The 18106-nt window shown below is 33.0% G+C and overlaps 2 protein-coding genes, 3 long non-coding RNA genes and 1 other non-coding gene across 7 annotated transcripts; 3 read left to right on the plus strand and 3 right to left on the minus strand.

Moving 5' to 3' along the window:
- The first annotated feature begins 1350 nt into the window (after positions 1–1350).
- Positions 1351–2909, plus strand: LOC105772904 (uncharacterized). Its single transcript, XR_001126916.2, has 2 exons — positions 1351–1469; positions 1709–2909. It is a non-coding gene; the product is annotated as an uncharacterized LOC105772904 (long non-coding RNA).
- A 1137-nt stretch (positions 2910–4046) lies between these two features.
- On the plus strand, positions 4047–6687 carry LOC128041964 (uncharacterized). Its single transcript, XR_008197157.1, has 2 exons — positions 4047–4247; positions 5599–6687. It is a non-coding gene; the product is annotated as an uncharacterized LOC128041964 (long non-coding RNA).
- Positions 6668–7666, minus strand: LOC105772903 (uncharacterized protein C6G9.01c). Of its 2 annotated transcripts, none has more exons than XM_012594393.2 (2): positions 7532–7666; positions 6668–7211 (listed from the first exon to the last, which is right to left on the minus strand). In XM_012594393.2, the coding sequence occupies exon 2, from the start codon at positions 7199–7201 to the stop codon at positions 6815–6817; it is 387 nt and encodes a 128-aa protein (XP_012449847.1). In that variant the 5' UTR covers positions 7202–7211; positions 7532–7666; the 3' UTR covers positions 6668–6814. The 2 variants fall into 2 exon arrangements, with proteins under 2 accessions (XP_012449847.1, XP_012449848.1); XM_012594394.2 differs by having other exon boundaries at positions 6668–7217; positions 7532–7649.
- LOC128042197 (small nucleolar RNA R38) lies at positions 7318–7402 on the minus strand. The gene has a single exon (XR_008197402.1). It is a non-coding gene; the product is annotated as a small nucleolar RNA R38 (small nucleolar RNA).
- An 889-nt stretch (positions 7667–8555) lies between the features above and the next one.
- On the minus strand, positions 8556–12334 carry LOC105772902 (serine hydroxymethyltransferase 3, chloroplastic). The gene is made up of 11 exons (XM_012594392.2): positions 12170–12334; positions 11437–11849; positions 11172–11346; positions 10973–11090; positions 10770–10882; positions 10538–10660; positions 10077–10181; positions 9874–9960; positions 9679–9786; positions 9200–9272; positions 8556–9094 (listed from the first exon to the last, which is right to left on the minus strand). The coding sequence occupies exons 2-11, from the start codon at positions 11814–11816 to the stop codon at positions 8820–8822; spliced, it is 1557 nt and encodes a 518-aa protein (XP_012449846.1). The 5' UTR covers positions 11817–11849; positions 12170–12334; the 3' UTR covers positions 8556–8819.
- Positions 12335–13844: 1510 nt separating this feature from the next.
- Positions 13845–15361, plus strand: LOC105773648 (uncharacterized). Its single transcript, XR_001127101.2, has 2 exons — positions 13845–14267; positions 14766–15361. It is a non-coding gene; the product is annotated as an uncharacterized LOC105773648 (long non-coding RNA).
- Positions 15362–18106: the final 2745 nt, after the last annotated feature.

The raw sequence follows: 18106 nt of genomic DNA on the forward strand, positions 1-18106 counted from the left end.
TTACTTATTTGTGTTGGCTTAAATAACTTAAACAACTCGATCCGGTTAACTCGAAATTTAATTTTTTTTCAAATTGAATCAAGTTTTGCTATCAAGTGAGAATCTAGGGGTTGGCAAGGCCCTGGCTCCCTATGGATAATTTTCCATTTTGACCCTTTAAAATTTTATATTAATAAAAGTAAAATTACACTTTGACCCCTCTTAAAAATGATAAAATTTTAATTTAATCCTTTAAAAATTATATTTTTACTATTATAAAAATTAAATTTTAATTTTAGCCCTCCTCTTCCAAATCCTTAAGTTTTAATTTCACTCTATTTCTTTTTCATCTATTTATATCTCATCCATGTTTAATCACTATTCTCACCAAATTCCCCTTGCTAAATTAAATATATTGGCAATCGATTTTAATGTGTCGCCAACGTGAAACTCTAAGGTAGAGGTGCTCATGGGCCGGGATGGGTTAGGCCGGATTCAACTGAAAATTCAGGCTCATTTATTAGGCACGGGCTCGACCCGGCCCAAAAAAATGGGCCTAAAATTTTGTCTAAACTCGACCCGGATAAAAATGATAAAACTCAGGCTTGGCCCGCCCATATTAATTTTTATATTATTTTATATAATTTTTAAATATATATAATACATCAAAAATATTTAAAACGTTAAAATAAATATTTCCCAACAAATTGAAAATAAATTTTAAAAAAGATGTAGACTTAAATAACATTAAGATAAATGCAACTTAACAAGCAAATGCATATAAAATAATAACAAAATTAACAAATGCCTTTAAAATAATAATAAAATTAACAATAAAATAAGTTTTATACAATATTCAAATAATAACAACAAAATAGTAACAACATAATAATAAAATGGTAGCAAAATAGGGAGAAAATAATAAGAAAATAACATTCAAATAAAAAAAGAATAGATTTTTTGTCCTTTAATGAATTCGGGTCGGGCCGGGCTCGGGCCAAAAATTCTTTACAAGAGACCCGGCCTATCCCTTTTTTAAATATGCCTTATTTTTTTTGTCAAAACTTATTTTTCGAACTTATATTTTTATCTACCCTCTCATATTTTGGGCAGGCTTTTGGGCGAAGTAGCCCATAATCAAAAGTCTGCTCTAAGGCTTAGTTTAACATTTTAAGCAAAAGTTTCAACTTATAATTTATAAAACATTTTTTTATCCAGAAGTTCTTTTAAAAAGCTAAACTGCCAACTCAACCTTAGTGCACTGTGTAGGACGCCGATTACAACTTCTGAAGGAAGGTATGCCCTTGTTTGGAAATTACACAACCACTAACTTTTTAGGGTTTGTTGAGCAACCACTATATAAAGGCAAGTTTTAACACCTTAAGCTTACGTTATACTTTATCTGCTCTGCGGCCTCATCTCATCTCAACGCAATCCCTTCCTCTTTCTTCTTATCTTTCATATCTTATAGATTTCAATACCTTAAATAGGTACTACTAATCTTTCATATTTCACTTTCTGTCAGTCTAATATTCTACGCATCAACAATCCATGAATTGCATCCTATAGCTTAATACTGCATCTTTTTTTTTTTTCTATAATCTTATGTCAACTGAAAGAATGATTTTCAGATGCTGTAGAATTTTCTCCTTTACTTGTTTCATTATGAAAAAAAAGAAATCCATTTTATCGAAGTTGATTTGCTATGAAACTATTGATTTTTTTTTAGTTTGCAAATGGTAAAGTGATGTGCAGATCGGCTCCATATCAGAGTCAACAGCAGGTGCCAGTCTATGGCCGATCTGACTGCCGCTTGGAGCCAATATTTAGTTAAAGGGGTGAAGACCCATGAAACTCACAGTTATTTCATGACACAATAACCCCTTTACAATTGTTTATTGTCTTTTAAATTCATGGTCTAGCATTTGATGGTGTTGTTGAAGGGGGGCATAGAGTCAGACACGGGTGTTTGTTTGTTTACAATAGCAATCCACCTTTTGCATTGTGCCTAAACCAAAGCTACTTACACGATTGGAGGGAGCCTTTGCCTTCTCCATGCTTTCCTTCAAATTTAAAGCAGCTAAATTTTTATTTTAGATTTTAATGATTTTAACCATGTATTACTTCTGTTGTGAAAAATAATTTGAACCTAATGCTGTCATGCATGGTGGATTGGTTGATGGGCTTTGCAAGGAAGTATTTGAAATATCATCGTTTACAATATTGTTATCTACAGCTTTAGAAATCGTTCCTTCCTTGTTTAATGTACAGATGCACACATATAACAAGGAATGGATGATTTCTAAAGCTTTGGATAGCTTTATCATGATGAGGAAGCAATGCACCGAGTTCAATATTGTCATGTATGGTGGAAATATTGCAATTTATAGTACTGTTATCTACAGCTTTAGAAATCATCCCTTTTTTAGATGTGTAAATATATAAATAAATTGAAGCACATTGCTAGAAAGGGATGATTTCTAAAGCTCTAGATAACGTTATTACAACGAGAAGCAAGGTCACCTATAGTGGATTGGTTAATCCATATTGCAAGGATGTTATTGGCAATATTGTTATCTACGGCTTCAGAAACCATCCCTTCCTTGCTTAATTTATGGAATCTGTAATATACAGATTGACGCCCCTTGCAAGGAAGGAATGGTTTCTGAAGCTTTAGGTAACTTTATCACGACTTGATGCACGTTGCAAGGCAGGTATGGTCGTGGATGAGAAATCATCGTCCCCTTTTGATTTGGTTTAGCAACTTTTGTGTTCGTTGATTGAAGATTGCAGACTCATTGTCTCCTTAGCATATTCATGAAATTTTGGCTTACATTATTTTGATTTGTTTTTACCAATTGTGTACATTTAATGTTGGATTCTGTAAGTTTCAATGTTGAATTTCGTTAAAAACTTAAGTTTATTTTCAATATTCAATATTCAATATAGTATCTAGATCAAATGATTGTTTTCCCCAGTAAGTTCTGAAGTTTGTTTTCAATATTGAGATTAAAATAATATCAAAAATTAAACTTGTCTATTTAATTGAGATAAAACAAAACTCAAGTATTAATTTGAAATATCTAAGTGAAACTCTTAAACCTGGACATTTAAAATTCGAAGGAATCCAATCCCAAGTTTGTAATTACCGCATTCGAAACATAGATCGAAGAAAATCCAAATTTTATTCTGGGGAGGCAAAGTGGAGAAGCAACCACTCTCCCTAGAATTGGGAGTTGATTAGGAAGCTTAAATCACTTGGAGAGCTAGGTACGATAAACAACCAAGCCCACATCATCAAAATTATGTGGAGACTTGAGAGAATTTTATATGACTTGAGATTAGGTATCAACGTTTTATTAAATTAAGTGAAAAAAATTCAAATTAATTAAGTTGACAAGTCTTTCGAATCGAGTGAAATTATTTGAGTTAAATTAAAATATTGTTACACTATAATAATTTTATTTTAGAGCACATAAATTGAAAACATATATATTTGAAAAAAATTAAAATAAAATAATAAAAATATATTCTTAACTTTATTTATATATTCTCTAATTTTTTAAAAATTTAGAATTGTTTAAAATATATAAGTTTTAGATTTTTATAAATATTTTGAATTTTAAAATTTATTTTGAGTTTTATTGTAATTTTTGTTGAAAGAGACTAATTTGCTCGTTTTCTAAATTGTAAGACACCAAAGAGTTTTTACACTAATTTGTTATTTAAATTGTAAAATTTAACTCGACTTAAACTCAAAATTTAAATTACTGATTCGAGCTAACTTGAATAACTCGATTCAATTAACTTGAAGTTCAATTTTTTTTAAATTTTTTCGAATCAAATTGAGTTTTGTTCACCCCTACTTGGAGGGATACATCATGGATCCAAATTAGACCTATACATGAGCTTAGTCACCTGGCCTCGCCCAAAAGCCTGTTTGAAAAATGAAAGAATTTTGGCAAAATTATAAACTCAAAAAATAAATTTAGATAAAAAAAATGAGACTCTTATTCAAAATGGGCTGAATGTCAGATAAAATTTTTTTGTCTTGGCCCGACCCGAGCCATATGCTTAATAGGTCACCGTTTCTTTTCTTTTTTCTTTTCTTTTCCCGATTAACACCTCTAAATCCCTTCTCCAGTCCAACACCCACCGACCACCACCGTCATAGTTAACAGCTCCCGTCACCACCGGTCCACCACACACCCACCGATCCATCATCGTTCACCAATCACCATTGTTGCTTCTTGACTGACAACCCGAAGGTAACACCACCATTTTTGAATTTTCTTTCTTTCAACTCTTTGTTTTTAAAGCTCTGCCTTTGAAAAAAAATGGGTTTTTTGAAGCAATGAGATTGGTTGTTTTTTTTTCGATAAAATGCATTTAAAAATGTAGGTTTTCACACTAGTTCAATTTTGAAAATAAAAGTGGAATTGTTAAGCTAGTGAAATGTTACTCAACATCGGATGACTGATACTGCCTCTGAGTCTTTTGCATATTTAGAATATTTTGCTGGCACTTTAACATAGTATTTTTAATCTAACAAATAAAGTTTTTGAATGGATGACATTCATGAGCTATGATGAACTATAAAGACAATTCTGTACCATTTAACCCTAACCACATGTTATATTCCATTCACTTCAACTCCAAATATATCGCACCCTTGCTGTTGTTTTAGGTTTTCTAACTTGGTGGAACTTTTTCACTAGTTTTAGGTTACTTCCCTTCTACAGTTACCCTGAAATGAATTGATGTAAAAAATAGGTGTCATTTCAGTTTGTGGTAGCATTTACTTTTACTAATGCTGTTTCATATCTTTTGGAAATTGACATGCCACCTGTGATCTTTATTAACTAAAAATAAGTAACTAGGACAACAGTGAGGATAATAAAAGCTCAAGAATTGGCTTGCTGCACTTGATGGACATTCACTAGTTACTTGGAAGCCCATGCCATGCATGAAGTTCGCTTCTAGTTGGAAAGTCCATCAAGTGCAGCAAGCCGAGCAATGAAAGTGCTTGGGAATGCAAAAAGTACACCATAATAACCTATGCCAAACCACCACCTCCTGTTAGGTCTTATAATTTTCCTAACCTCAACACAACTGCTTCGAAATAGTTTAGTTCTGGATCTGCTTTCTTCTTGCAATGTTTTCATCTGCTCGTTCTTTATTTTTCAAATGTGAAGATGTCAATGTAAGTGCATGGTCTGATGGTTCATGTGGCATAATGGGATTGTTTCATTTATAGGTTTTTATTTTAAAACCCCCAATTTGTGATGACTAGAGTTTTGAGCTTTTATTACTTTTAGCAAAATAAACCCCCCAATTTGTTTTTATATAAAAATATAATTTTTTTAAAATTAGTTTAGGTCCAGCCAGTCTTGGGCTTAAACTTGGACAAAAAATTAAACTCATTTTTTGAATTAGGCCTGAGACTTACAATTGAGCTTAAAATTCTGTCATATCCTGACTTATAAATAGATCTAATCCAAATCCTTGAATTTTGATTTCACTCTATTCCTTTTTCATCTATTAATACCCTATTCATGTTTAATCACTATTCTCACCAAATTCTCCTTGTTAAATTAAATATATTCGTAACCAAGCAAGTCACTACAAGTGCAAATTTTAGTGTGCCGCCAACGTGGGGTGCTCTAAGAAGAACAAGTCGAGGGGATACAATGGGTTAACCGGTTGACTAAGGGTGGGTTTGGATGGACGGTGAGTTTACTTGCGATTAGTGTAAAAACAGCGATAGTGGTGAGATTAGATACTGTAGTGATACTGTAACGTGAGACAAAAAGTAAGTTAAACGCACTGCACCGCACCCAATCGCCCATCCAAACTCACCTAAGTTTTGGTTGTGTAATTGATCAAGATTGGCAGACCCTTAAGGAGAGACGAATAGGAAATGACATCTCCGGAATAGATGGGAAAGCTTCTCCTCTCAACTGCCAACTCAACCTTAGTGTACTGCATAGTACGCCAATTACAACTACTGAAGGAAGGTATGCCCTTGTTTGAAAATTACACAGAATCTAGAAAGTTTACAATAGGCAGTGCGTATGAGTTTTGGATTATAACAACGTTGGACGAGTGCAGAACCAGGAATGGTATTATCATGTATGGCTTGACAATAACCTCAACGACAAGAACTGGTACCCAAAACCCACAATACCCTGCCATCTCATCTTTGCCAAAACTTTTGACAGTCCTTGTAGGCTAGACAAATTTCTTGAACGTGCAACTACTGAGTAGCCTATCCTGTTAAGTTCTTGAGATGGAGGAAACCCAACCTTGGTGTAAAATAAATTCGGCAACGAGGAATCCTGGCAGGGGAGGAGCTGAAGTTATTAGGGATCACAATGGAAATTGGGTAAAAGGATCATATCGACACATACCACAGGCAACAAGCGTGGAAGCAAAACTCTGGACTTGGTATTATTAATATATATACAAGTAGAAGTAGATGCAACTGCTGTAATAAGTCACATTTCAAACGCCATTACTTCAATGTGCAAGAATGAGGTGATGTAATTATTGTTTGTAGTGAAGCACCCTTACAACTAGCTTCCTTCTTGACAAATACCCGCAATCTGTAGCTCAAATAGAACAAATAGTTTTGATTTGAAAATTTTCGTGTGAGTAGTAATCAAAATAAACAAAAAAAATCAGCTCATGGAAGAGAATGAATCAAAATTTGCATTTCATGTAAAAACTTCATGCCTTGCGTTATACAACAATCATATTTAGCCTAAAACCCTCAAATTTCTGAAATTTGAAAATTAAAGTAACAAAGACTAAATTAAAACCAAAATCCCATTTATCAAAAACAACAATCACAATCAAATGGGCATAGTGGCGTACTTCCAGCATCAGATTTACTAATACCCAATTCTTCTTCAGTGTAAATTGCAAAACCATCTGCTGTTCTTTTCCGAGGCCGAGAAGAAGATTCATTGAATCCTCCTTCCCTGTTGGTTTCTTTACTCTTTTTACTCTTCTTTTTCGACGATTTGGGTTTTGAAATTTCATCGCCGTTCGGTTTCTCGGACCCTTTCGGGTCGGGTTTCTTCCTCTTTTTACCTGCAAATATCTCGTCGATTTCGTTACCAGCCACTTTAGAAGCTGAATTATTCTGTTCTGGAACAGATTCTTCTTTTTTATTTTTTGCTTTTCTAGAAGGCGTCGTTGAAGAACCCTTCTTCGCCATTAGGTTGAATCTGCAACTTCAAAACAAAAAATTATAGCATACGAAGAACTGAAATCAACAAAAACGAAACTTGAAGAAATATTAAATATATTTATTAAAAGAAAAAATAATACGAATGTTGTGTCAGAGAACACATTATCAGCACTGGAAATCAGACAGGGATAACTGTAATAATATTAAATTTTCTCATCATTCACAACATCGTTTCAAAAAAAGTTGTTTCAAGGAATCTTCGACGAATAAACGGATTAAATCCCGAAAAAAGAAAAACCCAGAGAAGGAAATATCGTCCTATGGATATAAAAAGTAATTATCACTGGTGCCTCCTACCTCGCAGTGAGATCCAAGAAGAGATTACGATATGGTTTTCTCCTGAACGGAAACAAAGAAGCAGAAACAAAACGAAGCGGAGGAGTGTGAGACTGAGTTTATTTGAAACCCTAAATTGGGTAAAAGATGATTATATATATGCCCTTTGTTTCGGGTTAAGGGTTTAAGGCTGGGCTTTCTCAAATGTTTAGGCTTTTGCTTATAAAATGGACCTTTTTTCTTTCGGCCTTCTTGTGAATGTAATATAGATTGTATGATTAAATTAATATTTAGGTACTCTTAATTATTTTTTCTAATATTTACGTCTAAGTTTGCTATCAGTTTCTATATTATTTGCATATTTAGCATTTTATATTTTATTATTTTAAAAATAATAATAATCTTTTTACTCTTAATTGAAGTCCAATAATTTCGACAAAAAAATTTAATTAAGTTGGATTAAGTAATATCCTTTTAGAAAATTGTTCGTGATAATTTTAAATAGTAATATATGATAAGTAGAAATGCTCATGAGTCAGGTCGGGTCAGGTTGCGTTTGGGTCGGATCCATGTAAGGTATTTAGATTAATTTTTTAAGCCCGAGTCTGGCTCAAGCTCTTAATTTAAGAAAAGTAAACTCGGGCTTGACCCGACTTCCCATGTTTAATTTTTTTAGATTAATTTTATTTAAATATAATATATAATATAATAAAAAATGTTAAAATAAAACTTTCTAACTTTCATATTTAAAAACACTACTATAAATATAATAATTATCTTATTAAATTGAAAAACACAAATAAATCTAATAAATATTTTATTGTATTAAATATAATTTTAAAATTTTATATTTTGAGTTGAACAAACCCTCCATCTAAAATAAATAAATAAAAAATCTTTGAGGGCATTATCAATTAAATTTCAAATAAATATACTACGTTCTAGGATTAAAAGTAAAAATATTAAATTTGAAATGCGTGACTAAGCGATCCACTTATAAATTTAAAATATTCTCAATTAAAAAGTTTTTCTTTTTCCATGAAAATAGAATCATAATGAATTATTTATATTATGTATTAATATTGTAGAGAAACCACATTTAAAGTGATAAAATTATTGCTGGTTGTCATCATAAACCAACGTTTAAGTCCTACGTTACTCATCCCCTTTCATCACTACATCTCAACACTTCAAAAATTTTCATAAATCTATGGAAACATTCAAATATAAACCCAGAAATCAGTGTTGGATTTCACCATGTTATGATATAATAATGTTCCCAGGTCTCTCATTACTAATTAAATCTCACTCATACGCCGGGAATGGGAAACTGGGTGGTAAGTGCTTCGACTCTACTACAAAGATTGGACACCTTATCCGTCAACGGAAAATCAGGAGACGAGACAAACTTCAAGAACTCTTGGACCTTTGATCCAGAAGCTAATCCCTTAGCCTCAATAGTGATTTGCACGCCCTCATGGATGAATTCAGCAATAGCCGTGAATTCCTTTTCTGTAAATCCTCTGGTAGTCATTGCAGGCGATCCAATGCGAATGCCACCCGGCACAAGTGCACTCTTATCCCCTGCAAATTTTGAGATGTATCAAGGATTGGTATAAATACATATAAAAAGGGAAAAAAAATTAATTATAAATGAACGGTAAAAAAGGGGAATAAGGAAGAACTTACCAGGCACCGAATTTTTGTTCAAGGTGATAGAGGCCATGTCAAGTATTTTCTCCACCCGAGCCCCATCAATACCCTGTTGCAGGAGTTCATTGATATAAAGGAGGCAAAAGGAGTTTAGGGTGTCTACAAGAGAATAAGAAAAACATGAGATCCTACGCCTCTAGACTTGTCAATTGGGCAGATCAGGTTGGTTTTGATCAGGTTTATTTGGGTTTTTGAATTTTTAGGTTCGTCAGTTTAAGGTTCAAGTTATTTAGGTTGGGGCTATTTAGGGCTTTTTGGGCCAAGTTATTTTCGGTTCAGGTCAAATTCGAGTTCAGATCAATTTGTATTTGGGTTGAGTGGATTCAGATTGTTGACTTTTTATAGCCAAATTGTGTAAGGTTGGTCAAGTTGAGTCAGGTTTTCGGTTTTGAGTCAATTTTGACAAGTCTAAATGCCACTCAAGTTTTGCATGTCTCACAGAGATGGTAACTTACCAATGGCCTTAGATCCACAAGCACAAGGTGATTATCACTACCACCAGAAACTAGTGTATAGCCAAGTTCAACCAATCGCCTTGCAAGAGCTCTACAATTAGACACTACCTGCAGCATGAAGTACCCATATTTTGACTTAATCACCACATAACTTTGCCTCTTTATTTTTTATTACTCATCTTTGAAGGAAAGTACCTGATTCTGGTAAGCCTTGAACTCGGGTGATTGTGCATGTTGCAAGCAAACTGCTAGTCCTCCAATTGTGTGGTTATGAGGTCCACCCTGCATATACAAACATTATGCTTCTCATGACTAGTTTCATAACTTGAAAGCCGGCAGAAGGATGGAATGGGGAATTCAGATTAGTAATAGGAGCAAAGGAGACCAATCAAACCAACCTGTAAACCTGGAAAAACAGCATTATTGATAGCAGATTCCAGATCAACTCCAAGAACAGGGTCCTTCTTGAAGAAGATCATGCCACCTCTTGGGCCTCTCAAAGACTGGAAATGAGTAAAGAAAATCAAGTAGGTTATTCAAACGGACATATTAACACAAACAAAGTAATAGTACTATTTAGAACATACAAGTATCGGTGAGATTATTGGCAAAGCAGCTTATTTAAATTCTAATGCACATGAAAACTAAATCATGATCAAAACAACGTGAAGACATTCTTCGCTACACAAGGGCAAGTGAAATAGGGAAAGAATCAAGCGAGATTTACCATGCTACAAGGTAGTAGATTTTCTCAAGTACCCTTAAATATTAATGTTTCAACAAGCAAAACTAGCACTATGTGAAGTGAATTTAACATGCATATAGTTCAAGACAGCATTTGAAAATATTCATCCCAAACCTTGTGTGTGGTTGTTGTCACGATATCACAATATTCAAAGGGGTCAGCAACTACAGAAGCAGCAACAAGGCCACTTATATGAGCCATATCCATCATGAGAAATGCACCAACAGCATCTGCGATCTTCCAACAGATATCAATTCCAATAAGTTAAATGCTTAAAATAAGTCACTAAATGATAGTAAAGTATGGCAGACTATATAGCACAACCAACAAGCACATCAGTGCTTACCTTCCTCATGCGAGGATAATCAAAATCTCGAGGATATGCACTGGCACCACAGATTATGAGTTTTGGTCGAAAGAGGGTAGCTGTTTTCTCAAGCATGTCATAATCAACTAGGCCTGTTCCAAATTTAAGACAAATCAAATCAACCACCAAGTAAGCATACCAACCACTAAACCAATTAAGTCTTAACAATAACGATGAGTTACCTGTGGATTCATCAAGCCGATAAGGCATTGACTCGAAATAGATTGATGTACCAGATACACGTCTTTTAGGAGTCATAAATCCATGTGACAAATGTCCGCCATGTGGTAAGTCCAAACCCTATACCAGTTACATTAAGAATCATTTATATGTGCACTATCCAACAGAGAGAAGCAGCAGAGTCGGGCAGAAGTATCTTACCATTATTCGATCATGCGGATTAAGAATTGCTGTATAAACCTCAAAATTAGCAGGAGAACCAGACAATGGTTGAACATTAACGCCCCACTTATTTTCATCCAAATGAAATGCTGCCAAAGCCCTCTTTTGGCAAAGTATTTCAAGTTCATCAATGTACTCATTGCCCCCATAGTACCTGCAATAAAAATTAAGATCATTAGCTGCAAATAATAAATCCAAAAACACGAAGATCACATCTCTATGCATTTAGCTTAACTCGATATACCTTTTACCAGGTAGTCCTTCGGAATACTTGTTTGTGAGACATGACCCAACTGCCTCCATTACTGCTCGGGATGTAAAGTTCTCCGAGGCAATAAGCTCAAGGCTTTTGAACTGCCTCTCTTTCTCCTTGTTAATAATAGCACGAACCTCGGGATCGGCTTCACTGAGGCCATGGTCCACAAATCTGGTTTCGGCCACAGGGAATGAGTCCGAAGAGGGAGGCTTCCCAGTAACCAAGCTACTTTCAAGTTGAGCTCTACAGGGTTTGACAGAGTTGAGCTTAAGACCATACCCTTTTAAAGGAAAAATTGGTCTATTCCCTTTGACCCATATGGGCTGTTGCAAAGAACCCATCATTGCAGCTCCATTACAAGCCTGCATTTTGACTTCGCACTAGTATTTCTCACAAATAACCTGCAAATTTACAACAGAATAACACATAGAATTAAAATAAGAAATTCAATTCATCATCAATTAATTTATATGTTAGAGCAGAAAATGAACAGCTATTAAGACTTAAATAATCCCATGAGAAACAGGCAAAAAGAAAAAAAGGTAATTTCCTTTTAGAACTTGACCATTACCAATTCTTCTGTTAACCCAAAACACGAAAACTAAAGAACAGCAATCTATCTTAAGTTAAAATACAGATAATAAACAAATATCTCAATAACTGGATATGAAAATTAGAGAGAGCAACGAATTAAACAAAATTTTAAGAAAGAAGGGCATACTTGTTGGAAGGGTTCTCTTTTTTTTCTCTCGCGTTTTCTTTTTGGGTGCAATGGATTGAAGTGGCTCAAACTCTAAAACCCTAAAACTCGACAGCGGTGTGCTTTAGTATAGTGGCAAAGAAGAAAATTGAAGAGGATTAATTGCAGTATAAGTCCTACATTATGATACAAATTTAAATTAATCCATAAACCTTAAAAGGTTGAATTTGATTTCTCAAAGTACTAATATTGTACAATCATATCTTTCCCTCATCCTAACATCGATTTCAACATTAAATTTTAACGTGAAGTATATTTAAAGTTGATAAATAAAAATTTTAATATGTATATACTTATTACATGAATAGTTTAGATTTGATGATTATTATCACTAAACTTTACAAAGATTTTTTTAATGTGTCAAATTTAAACTGTCAATGTGATAAATACAACGTGTTTATAATTTGACTAAAGTATTTTTAATATACTTCGTGTCAAATTCAAGACGATATTTAATGTTTAATTTTAAAAAATAATTAATTTAATATTAACACTTTAATATTTCAATTAAAATATTTTAAATTTCAAATACTAATCTAGTGAATTACCCTAATTAATAAATAAATGAAAAAGACGAACGGCGCCGAAAATGGAATGATAGCGGAGATTTGGGTTGTTGTCTTATAAGGGTTATAAAACCTTCCATGCGGGTTGTTCCATTGTATCTACTCGTATGTACCAGCTCTGATGTTGCCACTTTTCCTACTAAGTCCTGATTAAGTGATATTGGATATAGAGAGAAGGGGGGGGGGGGAATCAACTACATGAAAATGCCACATTCTTCAATTATGCTAAGAAAAAAAAGTGCATACCAAATTTGTAAGGTTTACCAAAAATGCTAATGGTTAGAAATTTGGGTAAACTACATAGAAAGTTACCAAATTGTTAATAAATTTATGTTGTAGTCACTTAAATTTAAAAAGTTATAAAATGATAATTAAATTATTTAAAAGTTCTCATATGAATTATTAGATTGTTAAAATTGTTGTTGTATGACTTTCTCCGTTTATACCGTCTGCACCAATTAAAATCTCTTTTTCTTCTTCTCTTTTGCAATTCAATTTTTTTTAAATGAATAATTTTGAACATAATGAATTTAGGAACTAAAAATCAAATAGTTTTCTTCTCTAATCTTCCAAACTAACCATCAAATCAACTTGAATTTAAAGTATGTTTTCTATATCAATCATCAAATTGTGGCTTGGAGTTCACTAACCAAACTTACTCAAACTACTCCTCTTTCTCCAAGCTTATCTTCCACTATTCTCCATCAGTTTTGATCAAATTTAGGAGGAGGTCTCAAGAAATTAACTATAACTATGCAATTAAAAACTGGTTTAAACGAAAATTTTGACCTTCCATAATGGTCTTTAGGCATTTCTTAAACTTGAAATTTTCAAATAATAGCAGAAAATATTCAACGTAATTTGAAATTAGAAAGGAAATGAACGTAATTTCAATATAAAAAAAAATTGAAGAAGCCAATGAACAAAGCTGGCGGAAGAAAAGACAACCAAGTTACCAACTCCACCTTTCATACTATTAATACATTGGATTAAAAATATTTTATATATTACAACACCTGACACTAGAGGTGATCATGGGTTGGGTGGCCCAACCCAACCCGACCCAATAGCCATCCGAAATATGGGAGAGTTCGGGTAAAAATATAGGCCCGAAATATGAGTTTGGGCAAAAAACATGGCCCGTTTAGAAAACGAGCCGGGCCTCGGGCAAACTTTTTTTGGTCAGCCTGGCATATAATAAATATATATTTTTTAAATACATTTCCCTATTTCCCATTTCCCTAAGCCTGTGCACTGATCAAAATCCCTAAGCCCTTCCCTCCTCCCTTTTTTCCCCAATTCGAAAATCCACCTCCACCAATCCACCATTCCACCTTCGGTCCTCCACGGCTCCACCCATCCACCATTCCACCTTCGGTCCTCCACGGCTCCACCCATCCACCATTCCACCTTCGGTCCTCCACGGCTCCACCCATTTCCAGAATCAGAGGTTAGAGCGGTGCTTCTACGTCTTCTACCTTTGAATTTCAAATGTGAGTTTGCTGCTGTTAACAATGTTAAGTTGTTAACCCTAGTTTATTCAACATGTAGTTTTTTACTTTTTGCTTTTTTATTTTTGGATTGATGAGCTGATTGATCTCTGTTATATTAATTTGACCAATAGGGTGCTTTGATTTTCTGCCTGTAATTTATATACTGATGTTGTTTGGATCCTTTATCCTGATAAAGGAGGAATCTTTTTGGGTGGTTAGGGTTAGGGTTTGGGATGTTTTGGTAATTGCTGGGGAAGGATTGGTGTTTTGATAATATGATATATGGTGGTTTTCTAATTTTGATTTTAAGACACAGAATCTTCCGGGGGAATTAAATCTGGAATTTTGGAATCTGTATTCTGGATTGTATGCTCAACCTTTTGAATTAGCATTGGTTTACATCTTTCACGGATGCTTAGTCAAACCCATTTTCCATGCTTTACTAATCTTGTGTCTGCCTTGTAATCTGCACATTGGTCGTTGTATGGATGCTGTAAGGGCCCCTCCTCCTCTTTGCCTGCTTAGTCTTGAGTTGATTTTTTGCAATATCAAAGAGAAAGAGTTGTCTTCTTTCGAAAGTGATGCTAGTGAGGATAAAGACATGATCATCACACTCCCAAAAATCAAAGAGTTGAACTTGAATGTGATTAACAACATATGGAAGCAAGACTCCCCATCTTGTGATATGTGTTATTACAGAATGTTGAACCGTCTGAAGAAAAGCATGAAGATAGCCTTTAATTGCATGAAGCTGGGCTAATCGGACAAAAATAGTGGTTCAGCAAGTGACACACAGTCGGGATCATGTTCAAAATGAAAGGCCAGATGGTGAGGCATTTTAATCAGGTTCTTAAATGGAAATTTCATGTGTGCAGATATTAAATATTGACTTTTCAAGGATTTGTGAGATTTTTATGGTTTTAGATGCAGGGGATTATATTTTCTGCATTCTTTGTTTTTTTAGACAATTTAAACCTGCTAAGAGGAGACTTTTTCAGCCTTCTTTTCCTCACATATGTAATAATGGTGATTCATGCGCCATTTGGTTTAACAAAGCTGAATATTATGCATTTAAGTTTGGATTGCAGGTATAATTGTTGATCTTCTTGGCAGTCAATGTTCTTTGCAACCCAAAATATGTAATATAATATATTAGCCTACTTTATTTTCCATTATAATGTCAAGAGGTATTTACTTTACAGAGTTGAATACTCATTTTTCTTTGCTGGTAGCATTCTATTCTCTAGTTTGCAAATTGCAGTCACAAGAACAAAAACGACCCTACTTATTATTTGCGTACGTTTTATGGCTCCATTATCTTCTAACTGCTGTAGAAAAAAAAAAGGCTGGGTCCGGGCTTACAAATTTTTTCTTGGGCCGGGCCTGTACAAAATTTTAGGCCCATATTTCGGGCCAGACCTGGGCTTAGAAAGCGGGCCAAAAATTTTTCAGGCCCGGTCCATTATCACCTCTACCTGACACTTGACAGAGATTAAATCTTATAACTTTTAATTTTTTTCCTATATAGTTATATTTTATAATATTTTTTCCTAAATTTTAAATAATATCTCAATATTTTTGTATTATTATTATTATTATTATTATTATTATTATTATTATTATCATTTTCAAGTGTCACAATTAGACCTAATCATGAATCAGGTAGAGTTTTGGTGGAGCTAATGCAAATTTTTAGGCCCGTTTTCTAGGTCTCGACTTGAAAAATAAACTTAAAATTTTGTTTAAGCCCGACCCAGATAAAAATACTAAACTTGAGCCAACTCGGCCCGTCATATTAAAAAAATTATATTATTTTTTATATAAAAATGAATTTTAAATAGTAATACATCAAATTTATTAAAAACATTAAAATAAATTATTCCCAACAAATTAAAAATATATTTTAAGAAAAAGTCTTTATACTTAAATAACACTAAAATAGTTGCAAATTAGTAAGCAAATGTCTCTAAAATAGTAAGAAAATTAATTACAAAACAAAAGTTATACAATATCCAAACAATAACAACAGAAAAGTGGTAATAACAAAATGGCAACAAAACAACATTAAAATGGAAATAAACAACAATGAAAAATTTTAGGCAAATTCGGGTAGGTCCGGGCTCGAGCCAAAAAAATCTTACTCGAGGCCTAACCCGTTTAGAAAATGGGCCTTAATTTTTTTGTTGAAACCCATTTTTCAAGTATATATTTTTGGCCAAACTCTCTCACTTTTCGAGTGGGCTTTTGAGCTTGGGTGAGTGGCCCAACCCATGATCAGGTCTAGTTACACATGATAGAGATACTTGAAAATAAAAAAAGGGTCATTAAAGTTAACGGTCAAAGGATATTTTTAATGCATTTTACCCGTTTAAATACTCAATTGAGTAAAAAAAATAGAAGCTTAATTGATTTTTTGAAAAATTTAAAAACTTTTACACCCTTAAGCCTTCTATTTTTTAAGTATATTTACCAAGTTCACAATAATTTGGTTAATTCCATAAGTACACCAACAATAAATTTTGACAAAAATTTAATTATGTCATCTATAAAGTAAAATATTTAAATAAAAATAAAAAATTAATCTTAGATAAACTATAAAATAGTCACTTAACTATTAGCGTATTTCTATTTTGATCATATAGGTTTAAAAATTTTATTTTAACCACTAACATTACTGAAATTTAATATTTTGCTTACTCATTCATTATGAAAGATTTTTATTGACATAATAACAAATTTATCTATTCAATATTAACATATTCTATCAATTTGGTCTTAATTCTAAAAATTCAACAAATTTAACCTCAACTTTACACATTTTGATAATTTAGTCTTGATTCTTAAATTTTAAAATTAAAAATAAAATATTTAAATGTTTATGTTTTTGATAAATTTACATAAGATTTTATAAAAATACATACAAAATTATAAAAATATTTATAAATAAATGAATACCCATTTTCTAACACGAAATTTATTTATTAAAATAATATTTTATAAATAAAATAATAATCTTATACATAAAACAATTTAAGGAAAAAAAACATAAGAAGACTTGTAACACTACACACTTGACCAAGTCACCAAATTCGAATGTATGATGTCACATTATGTTATCGAAACAACTTGAACTAACTTAGCACATGTTCACAAAGTTTAGATCATAATTACCATGCATAACAATTAAATCACCCATTATGTTCATATACGTGCATTCATTTATACATAGGATTCTAATTCAATACGTTACAAGTTATTGTGGGGTTGATTTTAGAGTTAGGACTCAAATCCAACTCAATTATCAAGTTTCAATGATATGTCTCGAGACAGACCTCATTATATTTTAAGAAATTATTTATTTATTTTGCTTCGATAATGCCATGTCTCGAGACATTAGAATCCATTTCGCAATACAAGGTCCCTCATGTCTCGAGACCAACCTTACTTATTTTCTTATTTTAGTTTCAATGTTTGAATGCCTCGAGACAATGAGTTCTTGTCTCGAGACCTAAAACTGGACAAAATTTATTAGTTTTGATGTGTATGGTAAATTTTGTTCCAACTGTCTTGAAACAGACTCGAAAGATGTCTTTCTCGAGACTTGATGGTGAAATGACCCTAAATGCACATTTTCAAGTACCTAAATCATACCAAATGGTACCATGAACATACTTAAACTTTACACCAATATAAAACCACCAATTTGGCACATTCAAACACAATCAAAGATCATCAAATCATATCTTATTGAGTATGAGTCCTATTTCAATCAAATTTGAGAAATAATCTTCCAGTTAAACTCTATTTATTTGTTTCAATCAAACGCTGATTAGTCTAGA

Source organism: Gossypium raimondii, chromosome 6 (genome assembly GCF_025698545.1).
Source record: "Gossypium raimondii isolate GPD5lz chromosome 6, ASM2569854v1, whole genome shotgun sequence".
Taxonomy (NCBI): domain Eukaryota; kingdom Viridiplantae; phylum Streptophyta; class Magnoliopsida; order Malvales; family Malvaceae; genus Gossypium; species Gossypium raimondii.

Excerpts from the sequence above, each read along its gene's own strand:
- LOC105772903 (XM_012594393.2), bottom strand. The coding sequence starts at position 7,201 with ATGGCGAAGAAGGGTTCTTCAACGACGCCTTCTAGAAAAGCAAAAAAT.
- LOC105772902 (XM_012594392.2), bottom strand. The coding sequence starts at position 11,816 with ATGCAGGCTTGTAATGGAGCTGCAATGATGGGTTCTTTGCAACAGCCC. Across the intron at positions 10,883-10,972 it reads TCGGCTTGATGAATCCACAG|GCCTAGTTGATTATGACATG; the intron begins GTAACTCATCGT and ends AATTTGGAACAG. Across the intron at positions 10,182-10,537 it reads TGACAACAACCACACACAAG|TCTTTGAGAGGCCCAAGAGG; the intron begins GTTTGGGATGAA and ends ACTCATTTCCAG.